At 39.3% G+C, this 20,492-nt stretch overlaps 2 protein-coding genes across 6 annotated transcripts in view; one reads left to right on the top strand and one right to left on the bottom strand.

Annotated features, from left to right (window-relative positions):
* The window catches only part of ATP8A1 (ATPase phospholipid transporting 8A1), a 235,290-nt gene extending 226,471 nt beyond the window's left edge, over positions 1-8,819 (bottom strand). The window contains exon 1 of the mRNA XM_032632465.1: positions 8,438-8,819. Coding sequence (XP_032488356.1) covers positions 8,438-8,486 — 49 coding nt within the window. The 5' untranslated portion in view covers positions 8,487-8,819. The remainder of the gene's footprint in view (positions 1-8,437) is intronic.
* Positions 8,820-9,077: 258 nt separating this feature from the next.
* Positions 9,078-20,492, top strand: part of GRXCR1 (glutaredoxin and cysteine rich domain containing 1) — a 335,749-nt gene continuing 324,334 nt past the window's right edge. For 3 of the 5 annotated variants that reach the window (XR_004350085.1, XR_004350087.1, XR_004350086.1), the window contains exons 1-2: positions 9,115-9,424; positions 10,240-10,310. The gene's annotated coding sequence lies outside the window, so the exon portion shown is untranslated. Of the gene's footprint in view, positions 9,425-10,239; positions 10,311-20,492 lie in introns of all 5 variants that reach the window. The other 2 variants (XR_004350089.1, XR_004350088.1) reach the window with 2 other exon arrangements.

Genomic DNA, 20,492 nt, shown 5'->3' on the forward strand with positions numbered 1-20,492 from the left:
TGAGGCCCTACTAAGTGCCAGGCAGTGCTCTAGGCACTGAGGATATGAGTAGTGACGGTAGACAAAAAAATTCCTTCCCATGGGAGAAGGTGGTCAAAAGTACAATACAAACTTCCAGTTATAAGATAAATAAGTTCTGAAGATGTAATGCACAGCATGGTGACTACGGTTAACAAGACTGTATTGTATATTTGAAGTTGCTAAGAGAGTAGATTTTAAAAGTTCTTATCACTAGGAAAGACAGCTGTAACTATGTGAGGTGATGAATATTAACTAATCTTATTGTGGTAATCATTTTGAAATACTGTATATACAAATATCAAATCATGTTGTATACCTTAATCTAATATGATTATGTATCAATTATATTTCAATAAAATTAGAAAAAATAAAAATTAAAAATCCCATCCTTTGTGGAGTTTACATAAACTATATTTGACAGGCAAGGATGTCCATGAAATACTAAGTGGGAAAAAAAAGTTTAAAAGTAATGTGGAGTCTGATCTGATTTTTCTTACAAATAAATTATATTCTCCTCTCCTGGAAAATAGTTGGAATGGATTAAATGTTAACATATATATTAAAATGATTGTATTTGGATGGCACAGTTTGGGGTGATTTTTACTGTCCTCTTGACACCTTGTTTGCCACGTGAGTTTTCTTCAATGAGCAGGTGTTACTTCTACAATCAAGAGAACAAATTTAAGCTCTTTCTATTAAAAACAAACAGCTACCTGTTCATCTGACAAACATGGAGGGCGACTATATGGCAGGCAAAGCTTAAAATGCAGAGAATACAGCAGTGAACAGATCACAAAAAAATCGCTCCCTTTGTGGTACTCAGGTTCCGGTAGGAAGATATCAAGTAGGTCTGATTATAACGCATCTGTAGGTCATCTCATCTCTAGGTCATAAAATTCATTTAAGTCAACCAATATCTGAGCTCCTACTATGCCCCAGGCAATGTCCTCAGTATATCAGTAAACAAAACAGACAAAATCTCTGCCTTTAGGGAGCTTACTACCCAGAGGATAAGAGAACTGAAAGATGTGGGTTCCAGTGAGGAGTAAAGAATGAAACTGTTGGGCTTCCCTGGTGGCGCAGTGGTTGAGAGTCCGCCTGCCGATGCAGGGGATTCTGGTTCGTGCCCCGGTCCGAGAAGATCCCACAGGCCGCAGAGCGGCTGGGCTCGTGAGCCATGGCCGCTGAGCCTGCGCGCCTGGAGCCTGTGCTCCGCAATGGGAGAGGCCACAACAGTGAGAGGGCCCCGCGTACCTCACACACACAAAAAAGAATGAAACTGTTGCCTTTACTCACATTCTAGTGAAACTATGTGAATAGAGACCCAGGTGGCAAATATTTCATGAACTTCAAAAGTACACTCTGATCTCTGCAAACTTTCCTATGGCTGTAAGGTACGCAAATGATTCAGTTCTCATTGTCTTTGAAATGATATAATGAAAAAAAAAAAAGAATGATGCACTAGAGACTAGAAACCTAAATAATTCAGTTTCTGCCACACTTATTATCTCCAGGATTACACTAAGCAAAATTACATGTATTGGGAATATCTCAATATTGATCACATGAAGCATCACTATGTTCACACACCCTCTCTGTGAAAGGGTGTCATGTCAGTTGTAAAATCTTTTAAACTCATTTCCATGGTTACTTGGGGCATCCTTCATTCACCACACCTTTTTGTCCCACCATTCAATTAGCTGGCACACAGGCAGATGCATAATACATGCTTGCTAAAGGAACGAAGGATCTTAGTCATCTTTTACTTGGACAATGAAACAGCCTTCTAAAGGTTTCCTTTTAACAATTCTTGCAGAAATCATCTCCATGCTCCTTTTGTTATCTTTTAAGTAAAGGAAATGTAGTATTCTTTATAATTACAAACGTTTTAAAGGTGCCATTTACACAGACCAGGCTAGGAAAACAGTCCGTAGGACGATTCCTAGATTTATCACTTAGCACATGTTTTACATAATCAAATGAATGTCTTACATTTAGCATAATATTCAACAGAAGAAAATGCAAACCATTGGTAAGGTATGTGGTTTTTTGTGTGCATTTCCTTAGTTTCAAATAATGGTCCTTATTTTGTAAATTATGAGCTCTAGAACACCTCTTTTATTCAAGGAAGAGCCTTTGACAATCTGATGGTGACGGTACCTGTCAGTTGCCAACTCAATAACCATTTTCCCCTTTTTCTTCTAGGAATAAAACACTGAGTAATGTGCCAGATAGAAAACTCCATTTCCCAGCTTCCCTTGCAGAAGGGAGCCAATGCAAAATAAGCATTAGCCTTTGTGCGGTACTTTGAGAAAACCCTTTGGTCTCACACCCTTCCTTTTTCTTCCTATCTGGGACTCCTACACAATGGCTGGAACCCAGTAACCAGGTTATGACTTTATGGAAGTTATATACTCAGGATGATGAGGCAGAAAGACGTAAGGAGCCCATGTCCCTTATGACTTTATGTAGTAGACATAGCTCCCCCGGACTGTCTTCATGTTAGTTTTACAAGACTGAGAAAAATTCTATTTTTGTGTAAACTGTTATTTCAGTCCCTGTTTCTAGGATTCCTAATGCTGAATTCAGAGACTTATTTGATTTAGCTGGAGTAGAAAGTGAAGAGACCTGTAATTCCTTAGCCTTCTGCTTTATCTAGTCTTGCGTTCTGGCAAATTTATCTACTAACAGGGTTTCAACTATTATCTCTGAAACTTGAGATTCCCATTTGATTTTACCCATATCTAACCTCCGAATTTCAAAGTATCCTCAAAACATGTCCATTTGGATGTCCCCCAATCACTTCAAAATTTGAATGTATATCTTCTCGTACTGTACTGACCCTCTTTCTCAATTTCCTTATCTTTTAATAGATCTTCCCAATCAATCAGGTTCAAGACTATAAAGCACAGTTCCTGAAAATGTTTCACTTGCACCAGAATATTCTGGGCAGCTCATTAAGAATGCAGTCCCATGGCAGATCTACTCAACAGAATCGTCATGAGGCAGCCCAAGAAACCGCAGTTTTAATGGGATACCTGGGATCTTGTAAACATTAAAATTTGAAATTACTGCTTCAGAATCTCCTGTGGTATATTCACTATATCATTATGTCCTATGATGTGACCTTTGTCACCTCATTTCCTACTCTTCTCCCCCTCCCTGTTCCTTTAACACTCCTCTCTCCTGTCTTGGGGCCTGTCGGGAACATTCTTTCCCCAGATTCCCACCAGGCTTCTTTCACCTCCTCCACCTCAACTTTTCAATGAAGGCTAGCCTAACCAACCTATTTAAACTTGCAATTCATCCATGACCTTATGTATCTTACCTTTTCTTTATTTTTCCCACAGCACTTACCACATAACAAAAATCTATAATTTGTTAATTTTTGTGTTTTCTTTGTCTCTTTGCCTCACGAGAATGATAGCACTTCCAGGGCAAGGGCTTTTTCTATTGTTTGTTCACTGATGTATCTCAAGTACCTGGAATGGTACTTGCAGGAGTTCAACAGATATCTGTTGAACACGTTAATGATCTACTGAGAAATGTCTCTAATTCCTCCCTTCCCAGTGTCACTGCTCCACTCCAATACTAATCCTGGCCTTTGTCATTTTTAGATTTTTTTTTAAAAACAACAGAGTGTATTTACAGTGTCATTTCCTCCAAACCATCCAACATACTTCCAGGCTTATCTCTCTAAGACACTGTTTGGGGATGTCACTCCCCTATAATGATTTGGCTCCTAACTGGCCCTGTTAGAAGTATTATACATTGGCCTCATGCTTGCATGAGAATTGAATTAGATGAACTCTAAGATCCTGCTTTCAGATATTTGATTCAAATCCGAATGACTCATCTTGGCATTTAAAATGCTCTGTAATCTAGAAGTATTTACTTATCCAAATTTACATCCTATTCCTTCCAAGTTTCCCTTTGTTCCTGGCCAGTTTTCTTTAAGAACTCTCAAATAAGCCACGGTCATGTTCACTGCTTTTTCAATTGGTTACTCTCTACCCTCAATGCCCTCCTGACTACTGAAATAGATGGCATTATCTTGGAAGCTTGGTACTCAGACTGTGACCTGCAGGCCAGCATCATCCAGCATTACCCGTGAGCTTGTCAGAAATGCAACTCCAGCCCTACCCATTTAGAAGCTGCATCTAACAAGATCCCCAGGTGATTTGTGGGCATCTTAAAGTCTGAAAAGCACTGCATGAGCACTCATTTCAAATCATTTCTCAATGGAATGTTTGCTCAGCAGACCTCGTGTTCTTATGTCTGATCTGCCACAGCTCTTTGTTACCCATAGCAGGCACGCTGTTTAATTAATAACATCCCCTGTTAGACTATTTATTTCTTTTTTTAAAAAAAAAATATATTTATGGCTGCGTTGGGTCTTTGTTGCTGTGCACGGGCTTTCTCTAGTTGTGGTGAGTGGGGGCTACTCTTCATTGTGGTGCGCGGCCTTCTCATTGCGGTGGCTTCTCTCATTGCGGAGCACGGGCTCTACAGTGCAGGCTCAGTAGTTGTGGCGCACGGGCTTAGTTGCTCCACAGCATGTGGGATCTTCCTGGACCAGGGCTCAAACCCATGTCCCCTGCGTTGGCAGGCGGGATTCTTAATCACTGCACCACCAGGGAAGTCCCAGACTGTTTATTTCTTATTTCAATGGAAGTTCTTTCCCCTCAATTTGGTTATAAATAGCTTGCACACAGAACAGCCATGCATCTGGCCAATCTGAATGCAGGGAACAGAAGCCCATTCAAGTCACTTCAAGGAAAAAAAGGGCCTGTTCTAAGGCTACTTGGGAACTGGGACTAAAAGAGTCAGGAGGGAGGTGCTCCAGGGACTGGCCACCCTCTCTCAGCATGTGTCTCTCTGCCTCATTCTCTCCATCCAGTTCATTTTCTCTCCTATCTTCCTCTCTTCACGCAGTTTGTTTCCTCATACTAGCAGCATTTGCACAACCTATTACAGCCAGCCATTCTCTCCTCTACCAGCCTATTCTCCTCTGCCCCTTTCTGCTTCAACCTTCACTCTAAGCCTCTAAGCTTAACTCTTCCCATGGGAGAGGTGATCACCACAAAGCATCTTTCTGAGCCAAAACACAAGCTTTGAAGTGTTTGAGCCACCTATGCATTCTCTGCTCTTGGGTCAGGAGCCTGTCGTGGTCCAACCAACTGAAGCCAAGGACGCTGCTGTTCAGAACAAGGCCTTTAGGCAGCAGGAGCTGTCAAAAGAGACTATTCCTTAGGAAAGAAAAGTGTGGGCAGGGCAGGCAATGAGCCACATCGCCAGCCCACAGGGTCATTATTGATTCTGTCCTCACCACAGTCCAGAGCAAAATGCTGAGCACATAATAAACTGAACCAACCAACACGGGGGGTAAGGGTCATTCACCAAGTGCCACTATGCCCCTGACACTGTCCTGGATGCACAGGGAATACAAAGATTAAATAAGAATCAGTCACTGTTTTCCAAAGCTGTTAATTCAAACGTGTCACTGAACTAGCTACTTGACCTCTGACACGCACCTCAACCACTTGGGCCACAGTTTCCTCAACTATCAGATGGGACCATCTTCACCAATCTCCAGGAGCACTGTAAGGTCCTATAAGGTAATCTTTGTAAAAATGCTTTGAAAAATATACATGCCAATCAAAAACAATACTGTAGCCTCTCAGTACTTAATGAAATCCTCTCATATGGCATAGGTTTTACGTTATTTTCTGGTCCTTTCTCTTTTCCCATCTCCCATGATATAGAATCCATCAACTGCTATTATTTGAAAGAACAATCCCGGTATTACCACTATATTTTCATTACCTGAATGGCTCACTCAAATGATGATTAAGAAAATTCATTCACTATTGTCAAAAAGACAACAAACAACAAGTGCTAGTGAGGATGCAGAGAAAAGGGAACCCTCATGAATTGTTGGTGGAAATGTAATCTGGTACAGCCACTATGGTAAACAGTGTGGAGGTTCCTCAAAAAATTAAATATAGAGCTATCATATGATCCAGCAATTTCACTCCTGGGTATTTATCCAAAGAAAACAAAAACACTAATTAGAAAAATATATGTATCACTATGTTCATTGCAGCATTATTTATAATAGCCAAGATTAGGAAGCAACCTAAGTGCCATCAGGAGATGAATGAATAAAGAAGATGCAGTGTGTGTGTGTATGTGTACATATAATGGAATATTACTCAGCCATAAAAAAGAATGAAATCTTGCCATTTGCGACGACATGGATGGACCTAGACGGTATTATGCCAAGTGAATTAAGTCAGAAAAAGACAAATGCTGAATGATTTCATTTCTATGTGGAATCTATAAAACAAGTGAACAAACATAACAGAAACAGCATCATAAATACACAAACAGGTGGTTGCTAGTGGGAACTGGAGTGGGGGGTAGAGACACAGGTGAGGAAGATTAAAAGGTACAAACTTTCAGGTGCAAAATATGAGTCATGGGTATGAAATGGACAGTGTGGGGAATATAGTCAATAATTATGCAGTATCTTTGCATGGTGACAGATGGTAACCAGACATTGTGGTGATCATTTTGAAATGCATAGAAATATCAAATCACTATGTTGTGTAACAGAAATTAACATACTATTGTAGGTCAATTATACTTCAAAAACAAACCAACCAACCAACTCATAGAAAAAGAGATCAGATTGGGGGTTATCAGAGGTGGGGTATGGGGGGAGGGGAAATCAGATGAAGGCAGTCAAAAGGTATAAACTTCCAGTTATAAGATAAATAAGTACTAGGGATGTAATGTACAACATGATAAATGTAACTGTTTATATATGAAAAGTTGTATGTTATATATAAAATTTGTTAAGAAAGTAAATCCCAAGAGTTCTCATCACAAGGAAATTTTTTTCTGTTTCTTTAGTTTTGTATCTATATGAGTTGATGAATGTTCACTAAATTCACTGTGGTGATCATTTCATGATGTATGTAAGTCAAATCATTATGCTGTACACCTTAAACTTATACAGTGCCATATGTCAAATATAGCTCCATAAAACTGGAAGAAATAAATAAGAAAAAAAGAAAATGCACTTCACTCAGAAGTGTAAAAAACGAATGTACACATTTTTACTGTGTGCATTTAAAGACAGCACTATCATTTATTCAATGTGCATCTATAAGGTGCCCTGTATATTTTTTCATTATATTACAAATGACAATAAGAATGTACTAAATCCCTAAGTAGGATACAGGTTAGTTTTGACTCTTGTGTGGCCTTCTCCCCAGAGCAGTTTCACTGAGTACTTCCTAAGTGCTGTAATCCAAAAAATCATAGTTACTAGAGCTCAGAGCCCCATTTTTTAACATGGGGGCTCTGAAGAGGAAAAGTAATAAAATGGCCTGTCTCAAACCCCTATAATCCAATTCTCCTAAAATCTGTATCTTTTTTCCTAAAAGCACTTTACCACTTGCCAAACATTAAAGGGGGGAGGGGGCGGGGGTGAAGGATGGACATCAGTGATGTTGTGAGAACATGAGCCACCCTTTATAGGATTCAAGTATGGGTTTATGTGACAGAAAAATAAAACAAAGCTCCAGATATGCACTGTTTTGTCTTCGCTATGAACAAAATGAAAACATATTTACCAACTGACTGCCACACGCTAGGCCGGATGCTGAGGGCTCATCAGAGGATGAAGACAGCCTAGGCCCTCCAAAAGCTTACTGGCCTTTACCCTCGAGCATCTGTTGCTCATTGCTCACAAGTGTAGCCATTCAACATCTGGCCCTGGGTGGAGCAAAGAAAACAGCTTCCACCTTGCTAAAAAGTCCGCTCAGCTGGCCAAAAGGCAGGTATCAGGTAAAGGGAAAAACAAAACCTCAGGCGGGAGCTGGGTGAGACTCCGCTGCAGGAGGCGGAACTGCAGAAACTGTAATGCACAGCACCGGCTGAGCGCCCAAGCCCAATTAAGGCTCCTCCCGCTCGGAGAGGCGAGGGGCTGTGGATCAAAGGATCCTGCAACCTGGGAAAGGCAGATTCAGTTCCCGGGGAGCCGTGATATGGGGGCTGCAAAAAGGTGGGCGGCTGGCTGGAGCTGTGCTCCCTAGAATGGAGAAGCAGACTGGAGACAGAGTGGTTTGTGCACTAGTGGGGAGGGAGGTGGGCAGGGCGAGAGCGCAGAGACCCAACAGTCACGCTGCCGTGTAAAGCGAGCCTTGGGGATCCCTCCGAGGACACCAATTTCGGGGCTCTGCAGCTGGAAAGGGGTCTGCACTGATGGCGGCGCAGGGAGAAGGGTTCGCAAACACACACACACTCACACTCTCTCTCTCTCTCACACACCGCCTGACCCTCGGCTGGCCCCGAGCCGCCCCCGCGCGCGCTCCGCACCCAGCTTCGTGCTGCGGCAGCTACTCACCCTCCGCGCGGGAGCGGATCTCCGACACGGTCCTCCGCATGGTGGACATCGCGGCGGCCGCCGCAGGTGGCTCTTCAGACAAGACTCTGCATCTGTCACGGCGCCGCGCGGACGGAGGATCTGGCTTCCCCGCGCCGAGCGCTCAGCAGCCGCGCGGGCCCAGTTGCCCACCCAGGGCAGTGCCGCTGCCGGGCGAGGCCCTCGCACACCGGCGGGAGAAGGAGGAGGTAATGAAGGCGGCGGCGTCCGCAGAGCTGAGGGAGCTCTGCCTGCAGCCACGGAGGGAGCGGCGAGGCAAGGGGCGGAGCTTCGGCGTCTGCGTCGGGGCAGGGATCCTCAGGACGCCCACTCACTCGCACAACTGCAGCGCTGCGGGGAAGGCGGGAGAGGGGCGGGGAGAGACTCCGGAGAGCCTCCTGCGCCCCGCCCTGCTTTGGACCGTACCATCCCTAAGTGGGGAGAGGCAGATGCCGGCCTCTTCCACCACAGGCGCCCTCGTCCCTCCCCGTGGCTTCGGCTCTTCCTATCTTTTCTCAATGCTTTTCTGCTTCTTCCAAGGCTTGGCCAGAGAGGAAGGGGTACTGTGGCTCCTGCATCCTTGCAAATCCTCTCCCGCCACCCTCTAGTTTTAATAACAATGGAGTCGCCCGTGGTGCGGAAGTGGGGTTGGGTCTGAGTGGGCTGGAGAGCGGCGAAAGGGCCTGGGGCGTCAAGGGCTTGGAGCTGCGGAAAGGCACTGCGTGTTGGCCACCTCCGGATGCAATTCTATCCTCCATGCACCGCCAACAGCCCTCGCGACCTGAGTCGCGCCTGGTCCACGAGCAACAGGTTCTGAGGCCGGGGTCCTCGGGCGCTGGTGGCTCCTCCTGCCCATGGTGCTCATGTGCGTCTGGGGCCGGCCTGCGGGTGGCCGGGTGCATTCAGCTAGTGCGTGTTCTGCAGACTGACAAAGCCCTGGACTTGCAGTAAAGTCAACTATTGGCCCAGGTGCTTCAAATTTTGCGTTTAGTCAAACATGCAGGAAGTTGGGAGCAGTAGTTTTACCTGAAAAGGGGAGAGGGAGCCTAGTATAAAGTCCGTAAATACATTAAATTTTAGTTTGCCCCATATCCTACAAATAAGGGTAACTTCGTTACCTTTTATTTTGTATAAGGAGATCTATGCTAACAAGTTATCAGAACAAGTACGGTAGTTTTTATTTATTGTTGATTTCATCTTTAAGTTAGGCTGTAAGGTTTTATATATTGAATAGATCGTGGCGAGCCGCTGAAATGGCGAGAAAGGAATAAATTGAGTTGGAAACAATTTGCTGCTTCTCTCATCTTGTGCTCTTCCTCCAGCACTCGGTGGAAGAGGGCTTTACGTGGAGGCGTTTATTGTGAACTTCTTTCAGGTCCTGAAGGGAGAGATCTGGAAAGGTTTGAACAGAGAGATAAGTGATTATTCCCAAGCCTCATGAAAAAATAAAACCTTGTGATAGCATCTTATCTCCATTTGTGGTGTTTCCTCTGTCTCCTGCAGGTAGCGTTTGCTAATCAGAGCCCTGCCCTACATTAATTCTGAGTCAGGTGCTCAGTACATATTTATGAAGAACCCACTCTGCTTGGCTCTGATTCAGAGGCTGGGATTAGAACAAAGAAAATGTATTTCCAGCATTCATGAAACATTGCAGGGTAGAGCAGGACTCAAAGGTGTTTATTTCAGTGATGGTCTTGATTTACAAGTATGGTCTTCTAAAAGTAAGAAATGAACACACAGCCTTTTCAGGACAGTCATCACTGGCCCTTTTTATTCCTTTCCAGATCCAGGATCTCCTTGTATAAAGCAGACTCCCTCTGGCTTGATGAACATGCATCTGAAAAAAATTAAAAGGGTAAGTACAACAAGGAAATAGTTTTAAAAAATCAGCTCTAAAAGTTAGTGAACAGAAACCAGAGAAAAATGCAGTGCTTTTGTGATTAACGTTTTAGATAGAATTTTATATAAAGCCAGAACCAGCTTTTATTCAAAATCAGTGCACAGCAGCATACCAGTGTTTGATTAATAAGCAATCACCTTTGTAATTCCTATGGACCCTGAAACGAAGTTCAATTCTGCTTATTTACAGATAGTAATTAACTGGAGTTCCAGAGATTACCTCTGTTTTCTATAGATCAATCTATTTTATATATGTCTGTGTGTCTGTGTGTTTCCCATTAACAACCCATGGGCAAAGTTGACAACATACATCATTCATACAGAAAATGACAAGAGTCTTTCATACAGAGGCGAACGTTTCATGATATAGTCCATAGCTCACTGTATGTCCTTTCCCAAGTTATGCTATCACTTTATCCATAATGGCAAGAGTATCCTACCTAACTCATTTCTGTCTTGTTTGTTTGTTTTGTTTTCCCCAGTTTTGTTTTTTAACATCTTTATTGGAGTATAATTGCTTTACAATGTTGTGTTAGTTTCTGCTGTATAACAAAGTGAATCAGCTATCCGTATACATATATCCCCATAATCCCTCCCTCTTGCATCTCCCTCCCACCCTCCCTATCTCACCCCCCCCAACTCATTTCTGAAAAACCATTCATTTCTGATTGTTAGAAAGCACACATGTTTTTATTGGTTCAGAACCCTGATTGAAGTTGAATGTTGTACTAATCTGCATGTGCTTGATTTCAAAGTCCTCTCAGATCTCCTCAGCTTCCATTGCACAGTGTGCTAGCCCCTGGCAGGGAACTCTGGTGCCAGCAACATGACCTTGTCACAGAACCTGTAATACAACTCAGATGTCAGCAAGATCGTTTAAAAACATTCAGGTCCTGCGACTGAACTGTTGATGGACTTAGAAGGAAGCCGGTTATTCAAGAATAACTTTTCCAAGGGCCAGGTTTTATCCTCCACAAAGTATCCACTGAATGCATAACATGTGTGAAGTGCCCAGCCAGAACGCTAAGTTACAAAGACAATGCATTTGTTAAAGTAACCAGCAGTGTAACAAGATGGCTGACACTTAATGCCAAATAGGCCAGCAGCAACACTAGAAGCATTGAGAGAAGGGGAGATTCCAAGAGCTGAGTGATCAACATACTTGAGCTAGGTTTTGAAGTAGGGGTTAAGTTAGTAGAAGTGAAAAGGAAACATCGTTCCAGGTAGGAATGCTTGGCATATAGTTAAGCGCTCGATTATGATTTTTTAATGAATGGTTAAGGAAATGGAATGATAGAAGACTATATATGGTTGGGGAGAACCAAGAGACCAATTGGACTGCAGGGATCTCACTGAGAATCTGTGCACTTTATTTTTTCTAATTTTATTGAAGTATATTTGATTTACAATGTTGTGTTAATTTCTGCTGTACAACAAAGTGACTCAGTTATGCATATATATATTTTTTTCATATTCTTTTCCATTATGATTTATCACAGGGTATTGAATATAGTTCCCTGTGCTAGACAGTAGGACCTTGCTGTTTATCCATTCTATATATAATAGCTTACATCTGGTAACCCTAAACTCCCAATCCATCTCTCCCCCCGACCCCCTCCCCCTTGGCAACCACGCCTCTGTCTGTTCTCTATATCTGTGAGTACGTTTCGTAGATATGTTCATCTGTACACTTAAAATGTGGGAATCGTATGTTATGTGAATTATATCTTAATAAAGCTGTTTAAAAAATTGTCTCTAGAGGTGTGAGCCCCAAAAATTATCAAGTCCAGCAAGTCAAAGAGATGTTGAGCATATTCCTGTCTTGGTGGGTTTTCACTTACTAATTACGTGATGTTGCCTTGAGTTTGTTGTTGTTGTTGGGGACACCGAGAATTAAGAATTGGTCCTTCATGGGAGGAACTCATAGTTAACTAGGTGACAGAGGCATGCTCACTAATTTACTAATTTATGATATACCCAGGAGTGCTTTGGGAACTTACATCCTGAAGGTAGTTGGAGATGTACTTGAGAACCCTGCTTCTGATTGAGAAGGAGGAATGCAAAGTTGAATACTATATGACTATAGCATACAGATGATGGATAATGCTGGCAACTACATTCTAAATTCTTTGCAAAGCACAAAATAATGGGGTAAATTAATCTTAAAGTTTAGATAATTATATCTTTTAGTTTAAAATTGAGGTTAAGATATAACATAAATTCTACCTAGTCGCAAAGCTACCTGGTTATTGTAAGAAAAGATGCTTATTACCTTTGGTGTGTGGTTGGTATATTGATTCAATGGATGGTGAAGATACTGTTATGGTTAAGAGATTATTATGACATCATTATGGTATGGTTAAGATATTATTATGCTGTTGGGCTTGTAAGGCATTTTCCCCAAGTCTTCCCATCTTGATTGCTCTTTTTCTGTCACCATCGTTTACATGCACGCCGCTCTGGTGCACCAGCAAGTTCTTTAGGCTCAGTTTTAAAAATATGTCTTACTTCTATCCACATTTCATCTCCATCTCTACCTTGTACAGGCCCCCATCATCGTTCACCCTGCAGTAGCGTCCTACTGATCGCCCTGCTTTTACTTTTGTCGCCCATTCATAGTTGTTATTATTTAAAAACACAAATGAATTTATTATTTTAGGATGAGTCAATGTGAGTTTATGTCATTTCTTAGGACTTCAGTGGCTTCTGGCGCACCTGGATTGAATCCCAAACCCTTTCTGATCTTGCCCTTGCCTGCCTCTCGGGCTCATCTCCTTTACCCCTTATTTGGTCATTGGGCTCAGATTATCCCAGCCCACCCCAGCTGATATTGCCCCACTTCCCCAATGCTAGCCACCACCACATTGCCTTAGTCTGTTTTTCTCATAGCACTTACCTCTGAAGTTTTCTTGTTTGTTGGTTTACCTGTTTATGATAAATAGGTCTTGCTCTGTTGTCTTACTTATTACAATTTGTCTAACGTTAAGAACAGTATGTGTCAAATGGCACAGGATCAATAAATATTTGTTGAATGAACTGAAAAATGAGTGTACTGTGAATGATCTGGTTCCTTAAGATTGGAGACTGGAAATAAGTCAAAGAATAGATAGTATTTTATTTGAATAGATAATAAGTTTTACCCTTCATAAGCATGTATACTGGAATATATTACTTTGTCATGAAATAATAGAACATATTTGCTATGAAGTACTTGATACCAGAAGAAGCTTCTGAATACCATATTGGCTTTTGTTAAAATCAAATGATCGAATTTTTAAAACAATAGACTGATTGGAGTAGCTTGTTCCTGCTGGACTCACTGTAACAAAACCCATATAACACAGAGATGTGTGTGCAAAGATATTCACTGAAGCATTGTGTAGGGGCAAAAAGAATGTAGTCATCACCATGTGCTGATATGGAAAGAGTATCACAATATATTAAGTAAAAAAAATGCCTGTAATAAAACAGGGTGTATAATATTATTCAATTTGGTAAATAAATGAATTATATATATAATTTTATAGAAAAGCATAAAACAATAATTAACCTTTGGGTGGAAGGACTGGGGTAGTGAGGTTCCTATTTTTCCTATTTTATACTTTTCTGCATTGTTTTGCATTTTCTAACTATAAGATTTTTTTTTTAAGTGTCAATAGGGGTTAGTTGGATTTTGCTTTTTGTGTGTGTAGTAATAAGTGTCATGTCTTTAAAGCACTCGTGTTTTTAAAGTGCACTCAGAAACCATCAGAATATTCAAGAGAATTTAATCAGAATAAGAAATGCCAGATGAAAAAAAACAAAACAAAACAAAAGAAAAACTGATTTCAACCAAAAGCTCTAAATCCACTGTCACTGAATAATCCAGCCACTTATTCTTACTCATAATGTTAAAATCAATACTTTTCCCTCATGCCTGTGATTCATTTCTCATGAGTTTACCATTCTCTTTCCAAACATGTTAGCAAAGTTTTAAGTCAAAGTTATAATGTCTTTAAACATTATTATCTTCTTCATATAGTGGGAATTTCCAACAAAAAATAGTTCAATGATTTTTTTCTTCACTATAATTGAAAATATTTTGCTCCTGTTTAAATTAAATGAGATTTAAAATGTTGATTTGTTTTATATGAAAAGACTCAATAGAAAAAAATTTTTAAATATACTCCAGTACATTTAAAATAGTGTTTGATTCACACACAAGTTTTCAGAAAAAACATTTACTGAATTTTTTACTCAAAAAGTAAATGAACGTTCAAGGCAAAATAATCCTGGTATTGAGATCTTGAATTCAGACTTATCATTTCAAACTGATAAGAGACTAATTAAATGGCATGATTTTTACTTTAAAATTTCCATTCTACCAGAGCCAGGAAGTGAAAATTAATTCTTAATTTAGAAGTGCTGTTTCTTTTCCAAAACTTAACAAAACAACATTCCAGTAATGCTGAGTCTCTGTAAAATATCATTGTAAAATATACTTCATGGATAATACACTTACTGTAGTATTTTCATGAATTCTGATATTTTAAAAAGCAGCTTTATCAAGGTATAATTGACACACAATAAACTTAATATGTTTAAAGTGTAGAATTTAATAAGTTTGGACATACATGTAAACACCTACGAAGCCATCACCACATTCAAGATAATAAACATATCCATCATTTCCAGAAATTTCCTCTTGCCCCTTGGTATGGTTGTTATGTATAACTAGAGATGCTTTTTCTTCATGCATTCAGTGCAATTTATTGAGTGCCCACCACGTTCTGGACACTGAGCTGAGTATTTAAGATTGAATGGTCAGCTAAACCAATAGGTTCTGGACCAATGAAAAATTATGATCAAATGATTATGTAAATAAATATAAAATCACAACTGTATATCATATTCTAATGGAAAGATAGTCTACACCTGTATATATTGATTGTACTTCAAAGTATTTCTGGGCTTTCACACTTATATCTGGAACTCTTCAAAAATGTGTATATGTACCTTTATAATATATCTGAAAATAGACATTAACATTTTATTTCTGCTGGATGTTATGGCATTTATCTTGAAAATGGTGTCATGTTTCTTATATGAAAAGGATAACCAGTGAAGACAAGAAATTTTTTTATAAGTTATTTCTTTGATGTTTACCAGAGGGCCAATATTGGAAATGAAAAAACTCCTAAGAAAATTTCACTTCTTTTTCTTGCCATGTCATATTAGGTGTTATTTCAAAGGAGGAGAGGTGATAATAATGAGGTAAAAGTATTGAAAGAAAGGAATGTTTATTAAAAATTGAATATAGCGGTAAATGACATAAATATGATTATGAAATACAATTTTGTAGTTCCATCACTTTTAATTTGAAAAGAATGCCAGACTTAAGATGGTTTCCTGATGAATTGAAATAAGCCATAGCTATCAAATGTGAAATATTTGCCGATTGCTTTTGGGCCTCTTGGATGATATATCCACTGCTCAGGTTCATAACTCACTGCAGTGTTTAGCAGATATATTGGAAAATCACAGTGTTGTTGTTTTTTTCCCTCTGACCCCAGAAATTCTCAGGAACAACATTTGCTGGAAAGAGGAATCATTTATCACTGTAGATTCTTTCCAACTTTGAACTCTGAGGAAATCTACCAAATGGAGAAAGAGAATCAATACTTAACTCAGGATTACATTTTAGTATTCACTCTAAAGAAAGAAGCCAGGGGGAAAACACTATAAAGAAAAGGCGTAAAGAAGGTAAACCAGCTATAGATTCAGGGCTTGTGGAAGCTGGATATTCCGGAGGCAAGAGTGAAGTGAGCTAGTGCCAAGGACGGGAGCAGAGGCTTGGACCTCTTGGATAGATCTGCTTCTGGACCTACGCCTGAAATGTCAGCTCCTCTTCCCTGCCTGTGTTCTCTTGTCTGTTTTTTCATTTAGTCTAACCTCTTAAAAGCTGACCTTTGCCTGTTAAATTGGAACCTCTTTCCTCCTGTTCCTGAATCCATGCTATTCTGATTCCAGCTTGCCTCCCAGGCTTTCAGCAGCCATATAGCCTCTAATTGAAGTGGCTGCAGTCTGTTGCCTGCATAGCCCCTCAAGGTTTCCAGTGCCCCTTGGTTTGATCCTGTGCCTAGTGTTGGCCCCCACTGGCTTCTTCTGACTTCCTCTTTTGTGTGTGTGTGTGCGTGTGTGTGCGTGTGTGTGTGTGTCTTTGTTAATTTCTGTTGTACAGCAAAGTGATTCACATACATATATATGTTTTTTTAAATATTCTTTTCCATTATGGTTTATCACAGGATATTGAATATAGTTTCTCTGTGCTATACAGTAGGACCCTTGTTGTTTATCCATTCTATATATAATAGCTTACATCTACTAACCCCGACCTCTCACTCCATCCCTCCCCCAACACCTTCCCCCTTGGCAACCACTAATCTGTTCTCTGTGTCTGTGAGTCTCCTGACTTGCTCTTGATCTAAAATGACAGTGAAGGAGGAAAAGGGAGACCTGTAGGTTGAGAAATACTGAGAAGAATTGAATAAGTACATGGGAACCAAATTATGGAGGACCATGCAAATCAACAGAGGTGTTAGAATGAATGCACAAGGTGAAAGGGAGTTACAGTAGGCCCTAGGTAGCACAGGATAAAATTGTGTTTTAAAAAGATTTTGTGGTGGTAAACAATAAGGAGCATGAATTACAGTAGAAGTAAAGAGATCAAGATGGAGACGTCAAAGATCTGTTCAATTAACAGAGGAAATGATGATTTTTTTAAAAATTAAGCTTGAATGTAACATGAGGCATTTTTCATAATACTTATGGGACTATGGAGAGTAAAGGACAATAGTCTGTTTATCTGAAAAGAAAAAATAATCTTCTCTGTGTAGTTACAGATATAAGTATAGATATAGATATGATTATGTTTGAACTTTTTACATGTTGGGTCGATTTTTTATTGAACCAGAAATTCTGACATTCACGGAGGGGAGATTACCTTCATTACTTTCTTTGAAAGGTGCTAAGTGTATGTTATATTTTAGCATATGCTTAATTAACAGAAGTGTTTTATTTATCTTTTAATGTTACCATAGCTTTCAGTAGTCTGAAAAAATGTATGATTAATCTAAAAACCTCATTGGTATCAATCCTGGCTTAATGAAAAGAACTGGAATCAGAAGACCTGGTTTGCACCTCAGTTCTGGTTCTTTCTAGTGGTTGGATTTTGAGAATATCATTAAAAAACCTTTCAGAACCTCAGATTGGCTAGTGGGTTAACATACAGGCTTTACAATCAAACAGCTAGATTCATATACAGGTTCTACCACTTACCAGTAGTATGACTTTGGCCAAGTTACCTAACTTCTCTGTGCCTCAGTTTCTTCATACATAAACGGGGACTAATTATAATACCTATTTTATCAGAATGTTGTGAGAAGTACATGAGATAATTTATTATAATGGACTGTACAAATTTTAGCTATTATCGTCTGGTGCATCCAAACTGTTTTTATACTCTGAGTGACGTAAAATTAAATGATTTTAGGTACTAGAGGCATTTCCCTCAATATTGCCTTTCTTTGTATAGTCAAATACCATACGTTTACTTAATCTGTCATTTGTATGACAGATGGCAGGAATGTTGAATATGTAATTTTAATGCAGGATTCTATTTATGGGTTTCAAGAGACTTGCTGCAAGAATGCTGATTAGTAATATTTATTAAAATGTTAAAACAAATATGTCTTCTTATGTCATTTAGAATAAGATTCAACTGTATATAATAGAAAACCCAAAATAACGGTGATCTATATGAAGCGGGAGTTTATTTCTCTGTCATATAAAAGAAGTCTGAAGATAGACTCCACACTGGCATCAAAGAATCAGGGTCTTCCCTTTCTGCTCTGCATGCTAACATATGGCTTCCATCCTCAAGGTCACCTCATGGTCCTAGCTGTCTTCTGGTATGCCAGCTATAACATCTGCATTGGAAGATGGGAAAAGGAATAAAGATAAAAAGAGATCCCAGCAGGCTTAGATAGATCTCTTTAAGCATCCATTCCTGAAGTCTCCAAAGAAATTATGCTTAAATCTTATTAGCCAGAACTTAGTCTCATGGCCACACCTAGCTGAAAGGGAGGCTGGTAAATTTAGTTTCTTATTCAGCTGGCAGTGTACCTAGATAAAATTTGAGGTTCTGATACCAATGAGGAAGGAGAGGATGCCTTTGAGGGTAGGCAGCCAGCATTCTCTGGCTTCCTCATAAATCTCAGAAATCATTCTCAAGGTTGCATTATTAAAATCCTGGAGTTCTTCATGGACATAATAATGAAACTATGTTTTCAAATTGTGATTTTAAATATTTATAAGAAAAAAGGAAAAGAGTTTGCTTTATTTTAGAAACAGTCTTGATGAAGTAGGTTTTAAATTGATGGAGTTTAGCAAATAATTTATTAAATGCTAATTGAATATAATATTGAGTACAGTAGAAAATGGATAAATTGTTGATAAGCTATTAGTTATTAAGGTGACTTCCTGTTTTAAAGACAAATAAAATTTAAACATTTATACACCAACAAATTGGACAACCTAGAAGAAATGGATAAATTCCTAGAAACATACAACTTACTGAATCATGATGAAATAGAAAATCTGAACAGACAGATTACTAGCAAGGAGATTGAATCAGTAATCAAAAACCTCTCAACCAACAAAAGTCCGGGACCAAACAACTTCATGGTAAGTTCTACCGAACATTCAATGAAGAATTGTTACTAATTCTTCTCAAACTCTTCCAAAAAATAGAAGAGGGGGAACTTTTATGAGGCCAAATTTACCCTGATACCAAAACCAGACAAGGATACCACAAAAAGGAAAATAATAGGCCAATATCCTTGATGAACATCGATGCAGAAATCCTCAACAAAATATTAGCACACAGAATTCAACAATACATTAAAAGGATCATACATCATGATAAAATGGGATTTATTCCATTCATTTAAATGGTTCAGCGTCTGCAAATCAATCATTGTGATACACCATATTAACAAAATGAAGGATAAAAATCATATGATCATCTCATAGGTGCAGAAAAAACATTTGACAGAATTTAACATCCATTTATGATAAAAACTTTAAACAAACTGGGTATAGAGGGAACATACCTCAACATAATAAAGACCATGTATGACAACCCCACAGCTAACGTCATACTCAACAGTGAAAAGCTGAAACCTTTTCCCTTAAGATGTGGAACAAGACAATGCTGTCCACTCTTACCACTTTTATTCAAGATAGTATTGGAAGTCTTAGCCAGAACAATTAGACAAGAAAAAGAAATAAAAGGCATCCAGATGGAAAGGAAGAAGTAAAACTGTCAACATTTGCAGGTGACATGATATTATATATAGAAAACCATGGAGACTCCATCAAAAAGTGTTAGAACTAATAAATGAATTCAATAGTTGTGGGATGCAAAGTAAATACACAAAAATCGATTGCATTTTACACTAATAACAATGTATTAGGAAGAGAAATTAAGAAAATAATTCCATTTACAATTGCACCAAAGAGAATAAAATACCTAGGAATAAATTTCACCAAGGAGGTAAATGACCTGTGTATTGAAAACTACAGGATATTAATGAAAGAAATCAAAGAAGACACAAATAAATGGAAAGACATTGCATGCTCATGGATTGGAAGAATTAATATTGTTAAATTGTCCATACTACCCAAAGTAAAATATGGATTTTACTGCAGTCTCTATCAAAATTCCAATTCCATTTTTCACAGAAATAGAACAAATGATCCTAACAATTGTATGGGACCACAAAAGAGCCTACATAGCCAAAGCAATCTTGAGAAAGAAGAGCAAAGCTGGAGGCATCACATTCCCTGATTTCAAACTAAACTATACTAATTAAAACAGTATGGTACTGGCATAAAAACAGACACGTAGGTCAATAGAACAAGATAGAGAATCCAGAAATAAACCCACACATATATGGTCAATTAATTTATGACAAATGAGCCAAGAATATACAATGGGGAAAGGACAGTGTCTTCAATAAATGATGTTGGGAAAATTGGATAGCCACTTGTGAAAGAATGAAACCAAATTACTATCTTACATCATCCACAAAAATTA

This window comes from Phocoena sinus, chromosome 5, assembly GCF_008692025.1.
Source record: "Phocoena sinus isolate mPhoSin1 chromosome 5, mPhoSin1.pri, whole genome shotgun sequence".
Classification (NCBI taxonomy): domain Eukaryota; kingdom Metazoa; phylum Chordata; class Mammalia; order Artiodactyla; family Phocoenidae; genus Phocoena; species Phocoena sinus.